This window comes from Lolium perenne, chromosome 2, assembly GCF_019359855.2.
Source record: "Lolium perenne isolate Kyuss_39 chromosome 2, Kyuss_2.0, whole genome shotgun sequence".
NCBI classification, from domain to species: Eukaryota; Viridiplantae; Streptophyta; class Magnoliopsida; order Poales; family Poaceae; genus Lolium; species Lolium perenne.
In genome coordinates this window covers 5,868,493-5,886,934 of record NC_067245.2, presented here as the reverse complement: position 1 = coordinate 5,886,934, position 18,442 = coordinate 5,868,493, and the positions used below count along the sequence as shown (strand labels likewise).

The window sequence follows — 18,442 nt, the reverse complement described above, 5'->3', positions numbered from 1 at the left end:
GAGACCACCACCGGAGACGCGGCAGCAACCTCCCCCGCCGCCTCCACCGTCGAGGCCGCCGCCGCCCCCGCCGGGGATAAGCGCAGGAGGGAGGACTCCCCAAAGAAACCTACCGGAGATGAAGCCTCCCCCGCTGCCTCCACTGCCGAGGAGGCCCCCGCCGCCGGCGACAGGCAGCTGCACCCGATGTCGAAGACGAGCCTCTGCTCCTTCTTCCGCCGCCGCGGCGCCGGCCCGGACGGGTGCAGCCACGGGGAGGGCTGCCGGTACGCGCACACGGAGGAGGAGCTCCGGCCCCGGCCCGACGGCTCCTGGGACCCCACCTCCGACCGCGCCAAGAAGCTCCTGAAGGTCTCCGCCGAGGAGCCTTACGAGGAGGAGGTGACCATTGACGAGACGTCGCTCGACAAGTGCCTCCTCGGGCTCTCCAGGCACTGGGTCACCGACAAGCTCAAGTCTTTCCTCGAGGAGCAGGCAAGCATTGCTATTCTTGATAGTTGATACTTCCTTCTTTCTTTGTATCACGAACTGACTATAGACTCAAGAGCTATAAAACAAAGTGGCTCAAGGATGAGGAATTTTTGTAAGACCGAGTTCTGTGAGTTCAGATGTCTTTAGATAGCATATCGTGGATGTAACCAAACATGAGCTAGTCTGTGATTAATCGGTGTAAGCTGACAGCAGAATACCAGCTTACGTGATTTGGTTGCGTATACTGTATAAATTAGATAGGAGAGGGTTGCTCATCTTGAAATGTTTTAACAATTAGTTCATAGAAAAAATCTGGCTTTTTTATCTGCTGTAAAACACAGTTACTGAGGTTTGCACATCGTAAGTTGCATCATTTGAGAATTTGGTTTTGGGCCAATAACCTCTTCTGAGCTTTTTTTTTATTTGCTTCTGAAATACATTAACGCAAAATCTTCTTGTGTAAATCAATGGAGGAACATATGCTATAATAATGACTGCCACCACTGAGTTCATTTCGGATTTGGCTTGGTGAAAAATAAACTGTTAACTTAAAATTACTGGTTTGTAAATTGAAAACATGAAGTGAGAACAACATGTTCATGTTTTGTGTAAATGCCTTGAAAGTTTCAAAAATGCTAAAGGTACATAAGTATCTTCTGGAGTATACCCATTTGTCTGTTTGATTGCTACCTTAATGCCATAACTTCAATGATGGTTGTGCAGGGAATCTCATATGCAGCAGCAAAGAAGAAGAAAGGAATGACTGTTGGCTTTGTGACATTTGAAAATATTGAACAACTGACAAATGCTGTGGAGGTAATTGTTCATTGATTTGTGCCGGCAGCATGTTTGGTTGTATAACAATTGACAAATGAATTTTGCCTCACAACCCGAGTAGGTCCTTAAGGAGAATCGATCTGGTGGAAAGGAAATGAAGATAGTAGATGCCAATCGTAGGTCACATCAGAAGCTACGCACAGAAGGACCGGCATCTGGAAATGGGGCAGCAGCAGAAAACGGTGTTGCTGCTGACGGAACATCTGCGCCTGAAGCAGCTGTAGTAGCGAGTATAAGAACTGTGCGCGACGCAGTTACCCCACTTGCCCATATGACTTACAAGGATCAGCTGGAGCACAAAAAAAATTCAGTTGCACAGTTACTGAAGAAACTTGTAAGATCAATTGCATGCCCAACTACCATTTAAAATTTGTAATCAACACATATATTTCGTAAAATTGTAATAACTTCTTGTGTGTCTTATACCGCAGACTCGCAATGCTAAGAAAGCTTGCCCATATGGTGTTTCTCTTCCAGAATGGATTTCTGAAGCAAAGCAAATTGGTAACCTCCTACTCCTAGTATATTGCATTGCTGATGTGCTATTCTCACTTCTCAGTACTGCTTCCGTCCCAATACCATTTCAGTGCTATTTAGAGTTTCTTGACCAAAATACAGAAAGTGCTATTTATAAATTGTCTTGCTCGAGTATAAAGAGTGTGTCAGATTTTCTCCTAATGAAAGTGAACGCAGTTAGCATCACTCAAAGCTCTTGAAAAAAATTACAACTTCTTTTATTAATATCCATATTTGAGTCTTTGGTATAATCTGTGAGTCTGTTAGCTTTGCCCTTCAGTAATCTTGAGTACTTGGCACATGTTATTTCATTGCTCTTAACAAAAAAATCTGACAAAAGGTTGTTTTCTGGCTAACACTTACATATGGATGAAAAGCAGTTCTTTGTAGGTAACGGGCAGTTATAGAATCATCATACACTTGTTGCAGTCTGCAGAATGTCTTTTCATTCTTCTGTTCTTGTAGTATATGTTCTTCTGCTTTTCAGCTTGTGCTAAGTGTCTGTTTGATCATCTAGGTGGTCTTTCTTGCAAGCTTGAAGGCATTCTGGAGTCCCCAGTGATTGATGGTTATCGTAACAAATGTGAGTTCTCTGTGGGACATTCCTTGGCGGGTAAAAAGACTGTAGGGTTTATGCTTGGGAATTTCAGGTTGGTTTGTTTGATTCCTCTTTCTGTTCTTTCTTTCTTTCTTTCTTTCTTTCTTTCTTTCTTAATGTTATTCCACCGTTAACGATTGATACAACACAATCTCAGGGAAGGTGTGACTGCTGTTGAGGAACCTGTGGACTGCCCAAATGTTTCAGGAATTTCCTCTAAATATGCTTTCATGTTTCAAGATTTTCTGCAGTCGTCAACCTTACCTGTGTGGAACAGAGTTGATAATTCTGGATTTTGGCGCCAATTCACGGTGTGTTCTCGCTAAGCATTTACATCTTTATCGGATACTTCTATTTCTTTTCTCTATTGAGATTCTGCAAACTGAATTTCTTCTGTTTTGTCTGTCGAAGTGGGGATAACTTCTTACATTGACTATGATTGTCATATTAGGTTCGAGAGGGAAGAAGTCCAGCTCAAGCTGTTGTTGCACAAGATGCAGAAATACAAATATCTGAAGTCATGATTATTGTTCAGGTAGTTTGGACTGAACTTGAGATGTGCTTGTCAGTTCAATGCAGTTTGTGCTGGCAGTACCACTGACAGGCTATACTTTCTATACTATCAGGTGTGCTCCACAGGTATTGATGAGCTACTGATGAAAGATGAGTTTGCCAAGTTGTCCATGACGCTGATACAAGGGGCTGCAACATGCTCACCTCCATTGCCTCTTACAACTATAGTAGTCCAAGTAAGTTCGAACATCTGCTCCAGAACAATGATTCTGTGCATGTTTCCCTTCTGGAACTCCTTAGTGCCTATGTCCATTAAGTTATTCTTGTGATCACACAGTCGCAGTCTGTTAACTTAATGTGTGTTATACGGAGTAACTTGTAACTCCGCATACTGCCCAGTAGAACGTGCAGTTATGGCGCACTCACCGCTTAGTTCTGACTTGCTGCACTTATGAGGAATTTTAGCAGATTTTATTGTTTGAACTGAAATTTACACAGTATTCTCTTCATTTCGAAATAGATGTCATTTTGAAACACGTGCAATCAAACTTATAAAAGTTTGCCAACTGATGTACACAAACATATTTATAATTCTCACATGGAGTCGATACTTCATTCTTAGAAAAACATGGAGATGATATCAGTATATTTGTCATCAAAAGCATACTATTCCGTTTTATGTAATGTCTATTGTTATTGGCGTAAAGTTAGCACAAAAGTTGTCAAATCTGTTGTGATGCTGGTTTCCACAACGCCATCACTATAGGAAGATAGTGAGCTTTTTATGGCTATATCTGTAATTTTCATTCGAGTTTAGACATATCAGATTTGGTTTGTTTCGAGAATTGTGCCTCTTTGTTATTCTTGAAATTTTATTTGGAGCTAATGAAATCATTCACTAATAATGCAGGATCACACAGGAATATCAAATGTAGCAGCAGCTGACTGTCCACTGATCCCACTATTGGTGCGAAAAGTAGGCCAATCAGAAGAGGGGGCAGTGGATCAAACAAGAATTCACGATCACATCAGCAATCTTCGGTTCTCATTATCACCAACAGCATTTTTCCAGGTCTGGCTGAAATGCGAACTACTTTGACATTTGGGCTTTGTGGTTAAATTTGGTATTGACTCACAGTTACGCAGGTCAATACTCTTGCTGCAGAAAGATTGTACACCCTTGCTGGTGACTGGGCCAATCTCAATTCAGACACATTACTTTTTGACGTATGCTGTGGGACTGGGACAATTGGCCTGACATTAGCACACCGTGTTGGAATGGTGATTTCCTGTGTACACTTCATCTTATTGCAAATAATGGTTCTTATTTCCAGTATAATAATATAAAATGCAGTTGTGGATATGTTTCCTGTTAGATGGCTCAGTCGTTGCTTTGGAATAGTATTTCTCAAATCTACGATGCTAAATATGCTAGGTTGTTGGAATTGAAATGAATGAAGCAGCAGTTCTGGATGCTGAGAGAAATGCTCTTATCAATGGTATAAAAAATTGCCGTTTTGTCTGCGGGAAGGTGAGACATATTTACCCTTATGATCAATTCTGTTCTCTGGCTTGCTGATCATGATGTTATATTGTACTTTTGGCTTCCATATCTCTGTACTCACCACAATACTCTCATCTGAATCTCCATCCTGGGAATAAACAGGCCGAAAATGTGATGGGGTCTCTTCTCACGGAGTATCTTGGTTCACCAGAGCAGGACCTTGTGGTTTCTGAAAGTAATTCAGAAGTTGGTGCTACAGGAAAAAATGAAGATATAGTTGATGGTACAAAGAATAATGGTGAAACTATGGACAGTTCAACGGAGAAAAATGACAATGGTAAAAGACAGCAGATGGGAGACAAGTCGGACGATCGTCCCAGTTCTAGTGATGAGATAAATGGGGACTTGGGGGATAGGGTGAGCAAACATTTGGAAGGTGGGCATGATCAATCCAATGTGGCTAATGGTAATCAAAATAGTGAGGAAGCGTCATTGTTGATCAGTGAGGAGTCCATTGCCACAAAATCAGCTGACTGCTTGGAGCACACAAAAACACTTGGGGATGGTTCTTCGGTTTCTAACAATGACACACTTGCTGCTACTGCATGTCAGTTTAAGAGCTTTGTTGCTATTGTAGACCCTCCACGTGCTGGGCTTCACCCTACTGTAAGTAAATTTCAGTCATTAGTTTTCTTAGCATAAACATTATTATTTTTATGTTTGGAAATGCTTTTGTTTAACATATGCCCAATCCCAGTGGCATAATGAGTTAATGACACACAACCCTTGGTTCAATGCAGACTTTCCTATAAACAAAGCAGATTATGCTGAAATTTAGAGTTCTTTGTAGACTAAGTGATCATTAGAGTAATTTGGTATAATTGCTTTGCCTGGTACTGTAGATATCGGGGATGTTACAGTGATAATAATACTCCCTCCATCCATAAAAAGATGTTGGAGATTTGTCTAAATTCGAATGTATCTATACACTAAAGAGTGTCTAGATACATCTAAATTTAGACAAACTTGCGACATCCTTTTATGGACAGAGGTAGTAATAAAAATATACGGAGTACGTTTGAATTATGAACTGCATTATGATCCTAATTAGCATGTATTGAACTTAGTCATTTGTAAAAGAAGTCCATGCTAACTAGCATGTATTAGTTTTTTTTTTTGCGGGTAGCATGGTATTAGTTGACTGAAGCACCCCATGCACATTGCTTGTACCCGTAACATGTTTAGTTGTTCTGTATGCCATTCTGCTTGTGACTGGACTACCAAATTTTGTGGAGGATCAAACTCACTTTCTGAACATTTGATAGGTGCTCAAGGTGTTGAGGACTCATCCACGCATTCGTCGTCTAGTGTAAGTCGTTCATGCCTCCTGTGTTATAGTGGTGAATAGATAATCGAGCGTCCTATTATGAAGTTATCATGCCATCTTGCACACACATGCATATTCCCAGTCTGTAAAAGGTAGAAAGAGAAACACATATCACTTGTTATGTACTGCCCAATTGGGATGCATTTCCTGCAACCCAGCATTTCCTGCATTATTCAAATCCCAGTACTGTAATCAAGTGTTCCTTCTATAGAAAACCAGTGGTAAATTTTGAGGAATTTAAGAAGTTACTCTATGTTTCCATTCAACCAGGTACATTTCCTGCAATCCAGACACGCTAGTTGCCAACGCGATCGAGCTTTGCACCCCCACATCAGAGAACAGGGAAAAGAACAAGGGCCACCGGGCATGGCGAAACATGAGCAGTGCCGGCCTCGCAAGGCAGAGGACAAAGTCAATGCCCAGCTCGGAGCCTTTTGTTCCCAAGAGAGCCATGGCAGTGGACTTGTTCCCCCACACCTCGCACTGCGAGATGGTCATGCTTTTCGAGAGGTGAACAGAGTAGTCTGTTTATTCATTGTATTCTTACTCTAGAGATTTTGACCTTTGTTGAGGATCATGCCGAGCTCTCTCTGGTCGTGTTGTTGTACCAAATGAACTTGACTCGTAAGCACAACAGTTGAATCGAGATCTGTGTGTTGCTATTCTTGTACATTTTTTTTTCTTCTAATTTCTACTTGATGCTGGAGCTCAACCTGTAACCTAGATCCACCACAGGCTAAAATCTAATTGTCCAGTTGCATTCTAGTCAGGGAAACCCATATTAAGGCACTGGTCCTAGTGTTGGCAGACACTGCTGAACAGACTTTAAGTTTCTGGTTGCAATCTTGTGCTGAGAAAAGTTGAGTTCCTGCTGATTGGCCAAACCAGGCAAACACACATGGCCTACATAAATACAAAAGTATCTATTGCAATGGTGAAGGATATGTGTGGATTTCGTTTTCTGGCGCCCACAGGAAAGCAATGGCTCGCGATGGCAGTAGCAATCTCAATCATCCCAAGATGATGAGAATTAAAGCAGAGGGTGTGGTAGGTCCAGCATCATATAATCTGAAGCTGAGAGGAACACATGCCTTTCTTGATGCCAAAGGTGTAGAGATACAAAAGCATCTAGGTTGGCAACTAGGAAAGTGAGTGTGTGCTACAAGATCGCCACTTCATTTTCTTGAGATTTTCCACTTGTAAGTTACTGAGAAATTATTAAATCTTCCTGATATTGCTTTACCTTTGGATCAATATCCAACTATCTTCGCCTCACTTTATATGTAACCTAAGATCAGAAAATCAACATCTGTTAGGACTAAATCATAGCTATATTTTTCTGAAATTGCACGGTTCCAATACTTTAAGATCTTAAAAACAATGAAGCGACATAGGATTCGCAAAACTGAGAGGAAAATCATCGAGGCACACTAACCTTGACCCTAAGAAGGGAGTCTTCAATGGATCGACCATCAAGGCACACTAACCTTGACCCTAAGAAGAGGTCAGCTCCTATATAAATTCTGTGCAACTAATAACAACTATACTGGTGGTGGCCATGAACTAGGTGTGGGACGAACGGGTCAGCACGTGCAAACTCATATCTCTTGCCGGCTGCCGGGCAATAATGCCCTGATTTAAGCAAGTCTTGCTTGACCTTTTAGATGTCAGACCTTGAAATTAATGTCGACTCAATCATCAATCGTAACACACTGCCAGCAAATTGCTGCTCTCCCTCTATCGGTAGAGAGATGCCATTTTGATATTGGTATGGTAGTCTTCCACATGTTTACTTTTCATGTATTATTACTAAAAATATTTTAAAAAGTTATTAAACATCAGTATCGCGAGAAATCTAGTGATACTACTTTCAACTTACAAGAAAAAAAAGTGACTTCACATTTTTTGGAAGTCATCTATTTGAGAGAGAATGAAGCACTCTCGGTTCCTTAGAAAGAAGGTGATATGACTACTGCTATTTTTTTTTGCGAAACACAGTACAAACGTAGACGCTCACATCGATCATAGCATATATGTGAAATCAACAAAATTATTGATTGTTACTTTAGAGAAAAATATAAACTTATGAACTTCGAATATTCAGCAAACGGACGGGTGATATCAACTGCTTCATTTTGGCATGTTAATATGTTATACCGAGTCAATTGGAGCCAATCGAGAGTTGTCATTATTGGCGATGGTCGTCCGGTGCGCTGGTTTTTTAGGGTTTTGGCACCACGACTTCTCATTTGTGTACTAGAACAAGCTCTACTATGCCTGGCTTCGGTGGTGGAGGGGCGAGGACGATGGTGTGCCTTCCGGACGCTGATTTAAAAATATATTTGTGACTTTTTTTTGGGTTGTTTATATTGTGCATTTATGCTGCTGATGATTATTAGTAGGTTGATGGAATTTTGGAAGAATTTTCCTTTGGAGCCGGAGCACGTCAAACGAAGTCTGACACTGACCATAATACCCTTTTCTTTATCTACATAAACCTACCGATTAAAATCGTGTGGTGGAGTGAAGGGTCATTTTTAATTAGGCAATCCTGCACCAATCGTTGCAGCCGTCTAGACGTCAAATTACCAGCTTGTATATGTCATGCACCATCTCTATAGATTAGTCCCAGTGTGGTCTCTGTTGACCACAAATGGAAATGATCTCACAGCTCCCTGTAGCCATACATGTCGTTTCGTCAACGTCGCTTTGACTTTATTATCCGTACACGTCACAAAGAGCAGGAGAGATTAGTTTGCAGATGTGGCAGTCGAGCTGGACACCTGTCTCCTTGACATAGGGCGCTCTCTGGAAAACGTGCAACCAACGCTGTATATTAAACTGTAGGCGCAATCTTTCTTTCGCTTTGCATCTTCAACAATTGCTAAACAAAGTCTATTGGAGTGCTTTTTGTTCCCTTTCAGTACGAAATCGGAGTAATCATCTGACGCTGCCACGCAGCTTGAGTGGCTTTTTTTTTTTTGTTTGAAATTGAGTGGCTTTGTTAATCAGTGCGCATCACTACGTCCTCTCATTTGTTCATCCATCCACTTTGTGAAGACAACATAAATCGTCTGTACACAAGCTCAATATTTTTCGGCACACTATATACTTCCCATTTAAAAATAAGTGACTCAATTTTCGTAATATAAATGTGCCTACAACTAAAATGAGTCAAAATAAGTCTGTATATAGACAATACCAAATCACTTATTTTTTAGCGGAGAGGGTATAAGCTAATTTGTAGGTAAGATAACTAGGGCACCATGGTGCCTCGGCACTAAGCGTAAAATACGGGTTGGACTGTACATACCCAGGGTAGGTAGACCTTGTATATATATACCTAATACTCGTATACCTAGGAAAATACTACCTCCGTTTCAAGGAATAAGGCGCCCTCGTTTTACGAGCTTTTTGTTTTACCAAGAATTACTTCAAATAGATAAAGATTGTTTGTATGAAATTAGTATCATTAAAAAGTGCTTTTTAATACGAATCCAACGATACTATATACATATAATATAATCAAGATTTTGTTGCTCAATTTTTATGGTCAAAATTCGTCTTGGAATACGTGTGCGCCTTATTCCTTGAAATGGAGGTAGTATATCCTTGGTATGCTTTTTTTTGCGCACATACCTAGGGTATGTATAAAATATGTACTACATACATCTCAAAGCTTAAGTGTTATATTTTTTTAAAAAGTCAGACTAAGTAAAGTAGTAAAGTTTGACTAATCCTTTAGAAGAATCTATCAACAAATATAATATTTTTTTAGATATCATATGAAAATATATTTCATTATTTATCTAATGATATTGATTTTGTATTTCACATGTTAATGATTTTTGGTATAAACTTAGTTAAACTTGACATATTTAACTTTCTAAAAATAATATAAGCCTTGAGTTTTGAGTTTTGGGATGGGGATAGTGACATAGGCATCCCCAATGGGCCTGCCGAAGATGGTACCCGGGGTTTACTGAAGGCCCATGGAGTCGAAGAATATGAAGATCGGAAGCCCAATTAGTTGTTAAGGAAAGATATAGTTGTATTAGGAATAAAGAGATTTGTAACTTTACGGGTTGGACTCAGAGAGTCTCCCGGAATCTGTAAACTTGTGTAATACGAAACCCTCGGCTCCACCTCCTATATAAGGGGGAGTCGAGGGACAAAAAGAGGATCGAATCATTGTTCATGCAACCCTAGTTTTCATAAGCAGTCGAGTACTTTTCCGGCTGAAACCCTCGAGATCTACTTGCCCTCTACTTCCAACAAAACCCTAGTCTACAACTTGTAGGCATTGACAAGTCGATACCTTGTCAATTGGCGCCGTCTGTGGGGACTAGAGGCGACAAGGAGCTGATCTCGATGGCACGTTCAAGATCGTCGACTTCCTCGGTAGCAAGCAACGCGATGGATCGAGGTAAACGGATCGAAACTGATCTAGTAGATTTTGTTCCTCACCCGCCCTCCCGTTTGGATGCATATGCGTATATGGAGGAGCCTATGGAGATGACGTTCGGAAGGTTCCACTTCCGCGTCGAGAAAGAAGTATCGTATCGTCTCGAGGTTCCGATCCCGTCGAAATTATCGGCGGTCGATTCCGATTTTTCGGGTTCATCGTTCGAGACAGGCGATGAAGAGTTTTCGCCACCACACTTTCTCAAAACCGCGGCAAGCAGAAAGCTTACCAAGATCTTCGGCGACATGTCATTCGGGTCGTCTGCGGACTCCGATATAAGCAACGACTCGGATAGCATCGACAACTTCAACTTCATCGACAGATCTACTATTGGTGGAGAGGTCTTCACCGATCTATATGACGGTGTCACCAATCCCGACAAAGATCAAAGTTCAAAATATCATCAAATCTATGCAATTGGAGATACCAGTCGACCACAAGAGGAAACGTCGGAGAACTTCGACGACGCGGGAAATCCATACGTCGACCCCGCGGATCATACGCGAGGTTTAGGAACCAAAAATATTGGACCTGGAACACGAGAGATGGTGCAACTTCCGCAAGCAGTGTGGGATCGAGTTGCAAGAGCTATTGATGGCACAGAGCCAATGACTGTAATGGCGACAGCTGAAGAGTTACAAGCATATCAATATAGACTCGCACGTACCAGACGGGAGCTCGAAAAACAGAAAATTGAGCTGGATAGGAGGCAAGCCGCGGCTTCCGCGTCAAGCAGGCGAAGGGCGGAGTTGAGCCGACAATCAGGTACTTCGGGAGATAGTCACAGAGCAGCTCGAAATAGAGCAAGATCTCGGCTGCAAAATATACCTGAGGCTGACAGGGAGAATTTAATTCAAAACCTCGACATGTCCTTTATGTCGATCGACACAAGGGGGAATATTATTCCCAAAACACCAGAAGCGGGATACATGGCGACACAAGCTTTCATCCTTGCATCCAGGCCACCTCCCGGAGACCCAAGAGAAGCGTTGTATAACATGGCCATGGCAGGAGTTGGAGCCATGGGAACAGCGTTCGCAAACACGCCTCCCGAAGGATCTGCAAGGCAAAATAGTCCACGACCTGCGGCAGCGGTGCAGGACCCGGCGAGAGCAAGTGGAGCAAGAGACACAGCAACGCAAGCAAGAGTGGACAGAGCGAGACAGGAACGAAGGGAACGTCGACACTCACCAGAGGTTGATGAAGAAGATACGTGTGGACTCCCGTGCTTTACGAGACGAGTCCGCAAAACTCGAGTTCCGTCAGGGTTTAAGCTACCCGATAATTACAAAAAAATTGATGGATCACAATATCCTGAGGATTGGCTAAGTGACTATCTCGAGACGGTAAAATTAGTAGGTGGAACCAGAGCAATAGCCATGCAGAGCATTCAAGTGCATTTGAGTGGTGCCGCCCGATCGTGGATAAAAAAGTTGTCTCCTGGGTCTATCGACAGCTGGGAAAGTTTCGAGGATATATTCGTAAAAAATATCCGATCCACATGCAAGAAGCCTGCATCATTAGAGCAATTGAGGGCCTGCAGGCAGAAATACGATGAGTCAATGAGAACATATATCCAGAGGTGGAACATTATCAAGAACTCGGCAGAAAATATATCTGACGAGAGAGCGATAGATGCATTCGTTGCTAGTATTCGAAGGAGAGACTTTGTCGAGGATTTGGGAAGAGCCAACTCAAAGACAATATCAGCACTCATGGAAATAGCGAACAGATGGGCGGACGGAGAAAATGCTATTCACAACAAATGGCACAGGTCGCCTGAGGAGGACCGCAACCGGAACTTTCAAAATAGACGACGATTCCCTCGACAGTCCTCAGATTACGATGCTCCTAGCCAAATATCGGCTGGGTTTCGAGGAAATAATGGAGGAAACAATCGCGATGATTATCAGAACGGCGGCGAGCAGCGCAGCGATTACTAGGACGGCTCCCGTCCAAGTAGGCAAAACAATGGCCCAAGGTTCCAGAGGCCGTACATATCTCCCGAAGATATGATGAACGGACCATGCCAAATGCATTTTTATCTCGAAAACAATGGAAAAAGGCAGTCAGGACACTTGCAGAAAGACTGTCGAACTTTTCAGGCATTGAACAGGTTTGCAGGGCATGCCAACGCACAGGCAGCAAACAGATATCCTCAAGGGCCAAGAAGTGAGGTTCATCTTCCGCCTCCTCCCGCAATTACGGACGAAAATCGGCATCAGTTACGAATAGCGGCAGCTCCACAGCCACCGCCTTACATCGACACCAACGGTGCGGTCTCGATGATTCAGAAAGCCAAGCCATCTAATAGAGCTCAGAAAGTAATTTCGCGACAAGTCTCCATGGCAGAGAAGATGCCTCCACCAACAATAGAGTATCTGAATTGGTCGGGACAGGACATTGGCTTCACCATAGCGGACCACCCGCAGCAAGTTCCTCGACCTGGGCAATCAGCTTTAATCTTACCAGCTGTGATCGCAGGATTCGATGTATCGCGAGTGTTTATAGATGGAGGCAGAAGTTTAAACCTCATGTACGCAGATACATTGAGGAAGATGAATATATCCCTGGCAAACTTAAAACCAACGGATTCGTGTTTTCATGGGATCACAGCAGACAAGCCAAGTTATCCACTGGGGAAGATCAATCTCGACGTTCAGTTTGGAACCCGAGAGAATTACAGGATAGAAAGGCTAGAGTTCGAAGTCGTGGATTTCCCATCACAATACCATGCTTTATTGGGACGAACCTCATATGCCAGATTCATGGCAGTACCACACTACACATATTTGTTATGGCGACTCCCTGGACCTAAGGGTCCAATTACAGTGAAAGGCAGTTTTGCGCTAGCGGACAAGTGCGACAAGGATTTTCACCGGCTATCAGAAACTTTCGGGATGCAGGCAGAATACATGGCGTCAAAGCTGACAACAGACTACGACGTGTTGCCAGATGTCGGGAGGCCCCTCAAGGAACCAACCTTTGACACCACCAAGAACTCGAAGGAAGTACAAATACACCCGACAGATCCCAAGAAGACGACAGCTATCGCCACAAACATGGACCTCGCATAGGAAAGCGCGCTCGTCGAGTTCCTCCGTGAGCTCTGGGAAATCTTCGCATGGTGTCCAGCTGACATGCCAGGAGTACCCAGGGAACTTGCCGAGCATCCCCTTAACTTGGATCCATTGGCCAGGCCAATCAGACAACCTTTGCGGCGTTTTTCGGAATCGAACCGCAAAGCTATGCTATCAGAAATCAATCGACTCAGAGAAGATGGGTTCATCAAAGAAATACACACAGAAGCCACGTGGGTAGCAAACCCAGTGTTGGTCCCGAAGAAAAACACAGAGGTCCTTCGCATGTGCGTCGACTTCACGTGTCTCAATAAATATTGTCCAAAGGATCACTTCCCCCTTCCAAGGATCGATCAAATTATCGACTCCACGGCAGGTTGTGAACGTCTTTCCTTCTTGGATGCATATTCTGGCTATAACCAGATTCGACTAAAGGAAGAAGATGAAGTCAAAACAGCTTTCATTACCCCCTATGGCGTGTTCTGCTACAGAACAATGCCCTTCGGGTTGAAAAACGCGGGTGCAACATATCAGCGGATGATGCAAAAGTGCCTCGCTACGCAGATTGGCAAGAACGTTCAGGTGTACATTGACGATGTCGTCATAACAACAAAGAAGGGGTCAACTTTGATAGATGATCTCAGGGAAACCTTTGACAACCTCGACAAGTTCTGCCTCAAGCTAAATCCGACGAAGTGCTCTTTCAGCGTCCCTGCGGGAGAACTTCTCGGGTTCCTAGTGTCAGCAAGAGGAATCGAGGCTAACCCGGAGAAAATTCAGGCCATCGTGACGATGCGGAAGCCAACAAAGTTAAAGGAGATACAACAGTTAACTGGACGAGTCGCAGCTTTAAGAAGATTCATCGCCAGGCTAGGAGAAAAGGCGTTGCCGTTTTACGCCTTGATTAAGCAAGGAGAAAAGTTCGAGTGGAATGAGGAAGCAGATAGAGCTTTTGAGAATCTCAAGCGCACAATCTCGACACCACCAATACTGGTGGCACCAAAGGAAAAAGGAACCTCTCCTGTTGTATATCGCGGCCACACCTCAGGTGGTCAGCACAGTACTTGTGGTTGAGCGCGAAGAAGAAGGAAAACTCCATGGAGTACAGAGGCCGGTATACTTCATTAGTGAAGTTTTATCTCCTTCAAAACAATGATACCGGCATTATCAGAGCTGGCGTACAGAGTATTTACAACAGCAAGAAAGTTGCGCCACTATTTCTCGGCACACCCGATAATAGTAGTCAATGAGGCGCCTTTGTCCAATATACTGAATAACCCGGAAGCTACGGGTCGTGTCTCCCTTTGGGGAATAGAGCTTTCCCCTCGGGACATCACATATGAAAAAAGAAAAGCAATAAAGTCGCAGATACTGCCAGACTTCGTCGCGGAGTGGATGGAGCTGCAAAATACGGGACCCCCAGATTTGTCGAGAACGTGGACTATGAATTTCGACGGGTCCAAAAGGTTAGAAGGAGCTGGAGCAGGTGTGATACTAGTTTCACCCCAAGGAGACAAGTTGAGGTATGTACTGCGGATCACGTTCCCTAATGCCTCTAACAACGAGGCAGAGTATGAAGCGCTGATACATGGGATGAAGATGGCGAAAGCTTGTGGTGCGACTCGATTAAAAAATTTCGGCGACTCCCAATTAGTGGCTCAACAGGTGATGAATCAATGCGATGCAGTCAACGATAGTATGATAGCATACAAGGAGGTGTACAACGAACTTGAGAAGCTTTTCGACGGGTGCGAAGTAAATCATATCAGCAGACTCAGCAATGATGAAGCCGACATTCTGGCAAACATCGGGTCGCAGTGTTTAGAAATACCACCCGGAGTATTCTGGGAGAAGATAAGTGAAAGGTCGACCAAGGCGAAAAAACAGCCAAAGAAGAAGGACAAAGTCGAGAAAGGCTCGGGGACTCCAGCAGCAATAGATGCAAGAATATCGGGAGATGAGGAAGAGTCACATGAGGTGATGGTAGTACAAATCCCTTGGATGCAAACTTATATTGCATATATCTCAAGGAAGGAAATACCCGAAGATCCAGTAGAAGCAAGGCGAATTATTCGACGATCCAAAGCTTTTACTGTGGTTAAGGGTGAGCTTTACAAAAGGAGTATATCGGGAGTCTTGCAGCGGTGTGTCACACCTGGGGAAGGACGATTGCTGTTAAAGGAGGTACACGAAGGCGTGCGTGGACACCACACGAGTAGTCGAGCCATAGCAGCCAAGGTTTTCATGGCAGGATTTTACTGGTTAACAGCAATCGAAGATGCAAAGGATATAGTGCTACATGTGATGCCTATCAAAGGTTTGCCGCGAAACCTCATTCTCCGGCAGCAGAGTTGATGCCAATACCACTGTCATGGCCCTTTGCTCAATGGGGTCTTGATATGGTGGGAAAGTTACATAAAGCATGGCCAGGAGGATACGAGTACATGCTCGTAGCTGTTGACAATTTCACAAAGTGGATCGAGGCGAAACCGATAAATTCACCGGATGCAGCGTCGACAATCAAATTCATCAAGAGTATCATTTTTCGGTTTGGAGTTCCTCATAGCATAGTCACAGACAACGGCAGCAACTTCACGTCCAAGGAATTCAAGGCATACTACGCAGAGGTAGGGATCAAACTACAGTTTGCCTCGGTGGCACACCCGCAAACCAATGGTCAAGTCGAGAAAGCAAACGGCATCATCTACAATGGCATTAAGAAGCGCCTGTTGACACCATTAGAAAAAGCTCGACATACTTGGCCAGAGGAGCTGCCAAGCGTGCTATGGAGTATATGAACAACACCAAATACAACGACACAAGAAACTCCTTTTTTCCTGGTCCACGGAGCTGAGGCAGTACCGCCGATAGAAATAGAACACAATTCACCGAGAGTGGCGGAATTTGATGAAGAAACTGCGAGAAGGGCACTGGAAGATGATGCCGATGCACTCGACGAAGCTCGGGATGAGGTACTGTCAAGGGTTACCAAATACCAGCAAGATCTGAAAAACTACCACAGTCGACGGTTGCGACCACGGTCTTTCCAGGTGGGCGACCTAGTTCTTCGGCTTACGCAAAACAGCCATGAAAAACTCGAGTCGCCATGGATAGACCCGTACATCATCACAGAAGTAATTGAAGGAGGAGCATAGAGAATAAAGGACAAGAAGACAGGGATCGAAGAATCAAATCCTTGGAACGTGGTGCAGCTTAGGCGTTTTTACGCCTAAAGTCGAAATATAGTCCTCTATGTAAACATACAATGTACTGAAACCCCCGCGAGTTTTCAGACGCACTCTTTTCCTTTCAGGGCACCGAGTGGGGCTGGAAGGTTTTTAATGAGGCGGACTCGCGGTGCTGCAATATAATAAAGATATTGGTGATATACATCTTTTTCTTCGATGGGCTCGGGGGCTTGTAACCCGCAAAATATAATATTCAAGATTACAATATATAGATTCTAAAGATATTTTGCCTTGGTCTAAAAAAACCTCACAAACCAATTAAAAGAATATAGTCGCCGACAAACGCTCGGGGGCTCAAGGGAAAGAAAAAAATACAACATATCTTATAAGTGAAAGAACATTTCATGATCTCTGAGTTTTGTGTGTTTGTTAACAACACCGGTGACAATTTAACCGTGTGCTAAGTGGTTTACAGTTATGGAAAAGATACCTCGGAAAATCTCGACCCACTCAAAAAGGAAGAAAAGAAAAGAAGGAAGAAGCTGTCACCTGGCCGTGGCCGGCACTGCCGGCAACTCCGGGCCGGCACTGCCGGTGTGCACACCCCGGCACTGCCGGCATCTTTGGCCCGGCACTGCCGGCCTATCTGTCGATCAGCTGTATCAGAAAAGTGGCCGGCACTGCCGGCGTCTCAAGGCCGGCACTGCCGGGGTGGCCGGCACTGCCGGCATCCCTAGGCCGGCACTGCCGGCGTTTCTTCTCTCCAACGGGCAGAAAAGTAGGTGGGGTATATATACCCCCCTTCACTTACCTTGGAAGGTTGCTCAAACCCTAAGAACTTCATCCTCCATTGCTGAGCCACCAAGAACTCCAAAATCGTCAGATCTCCTCCCTCAACCACCCAAATCACTTGTGCTTTGGAGAATCGAAGGAGAAGACCCCGATCTACATCCTCACCGAAGCGTTCTTCATTTCCCCCTCTTATGCTTGAGGGCCCCCTTGCTAGTGTTCCTCTTTGGATCCCTAGTTGTTGTTGTTGATGTATGCTTGTTGATTTGTTGTGTTGTTACAGATTTGGGAGCCTCCAATTTGGTTGTGGATGTGTGCCCCAAGAACTTTGTAAAGGCCCGGTTTCCGCCTCGAGGAAATCCCTTAGTGGAAGTGGGCTAGGCCTTCGTGGCGTTGCTCACAGGAGATCTGAGTGAAGCCTTCGTGGCTGTTGGTTTGGCTTGCGTAGCAACCACACTCCTCCAAACGTAGACGTACCTTCTTGCAAAGGAAGGGAACTACGGGAATCATCTCCGTGTCATCGCGTGCTCCACTCTCGGTTACCTCTATCCTATTCTCTCTATATTGCTTAGATATATCTTGCTTAGTTGGTAGCCTTGTCATATAGGGAAATTCACTTAGTTGCATATCTAGAGAATTTACCATTTGTGTCAAGCCTAATTTGAAAAAGAACTAAAAATTGGTTAGCACCTATTCACCCCCCCCCTCTAGGTGCGGCATACGATCCTTTCAATTGGTATCAGAGCCTCGGCTCTTATTTCGGGCTTAACCGCCTAAGAGTATGCCGGACGAGGAGTCCTCGGAAGGGGCCGCCAAGATGGTCTCCGTGGAAGACTTCAATTCGTTGAAGTCCTCCATGGAAGCCCAAATGGAAAGCATGAAAAAGATGATTGCCGAGCTTTTGGCTCCGGCCCTTCCCAAGGCTCCTAGTGTAGAGGTTAAAGACACGGGTGTGTTACATGAGGGAGAGGCTTCGGACTTACCCTCATCTACCAAACCCGTGGAAGGTGATAACTTAAACACTATCAAATCCCCCATTGCATCTCCCAAGGGAACTAGTGGAAGTGAGAGCTACAATCGTGTACCTCCACCTT

At 44.1% G+C, this 18,442-nt stretch overlaps 1 protein-coding gene across 1 annotated transcript; it reads left to right on the top strand.

Annotated features, from left to right (window-relative positions):
• Window positions 1–159: 159 nt before the first annotated feature.
• LOC127331011 (zinc finger CCCH domain-containing protein 24) lies at window positions 160–6,472 on the top strand. Its single transcript, XM_051357101.2, has 14 exons — window positions 160–474; window positions 1,195–1,287; window positions 1,370–1,642; window positions 1,740–1,812; window positions 2,342–2,474; window positions 2,580–2,733; window positions 2,874–2,957; window positions 3,049–3,171; window positions 3,846–4,007; window positions 4,082–4,216; window positions 4,371–4,466; window positions 4,602–5,105; window positions 5,765–5,808; window positions 6,097–6,472. The coding sequence occupies exons 1-14, from the start codon at window positions 187–189 to the stop codon at window positions 6,338–6,340; spliced, it is 2,406 nt and encodes an 801-aa protein (XP_051213061.2). The 5' UTR covers window positions 160–186; the 3' UTR covers window positions 6,341–6,472.
• The last annotated feature ends 11,970 nt before the right edge of the window (window positions 6,473–18,442 follow it).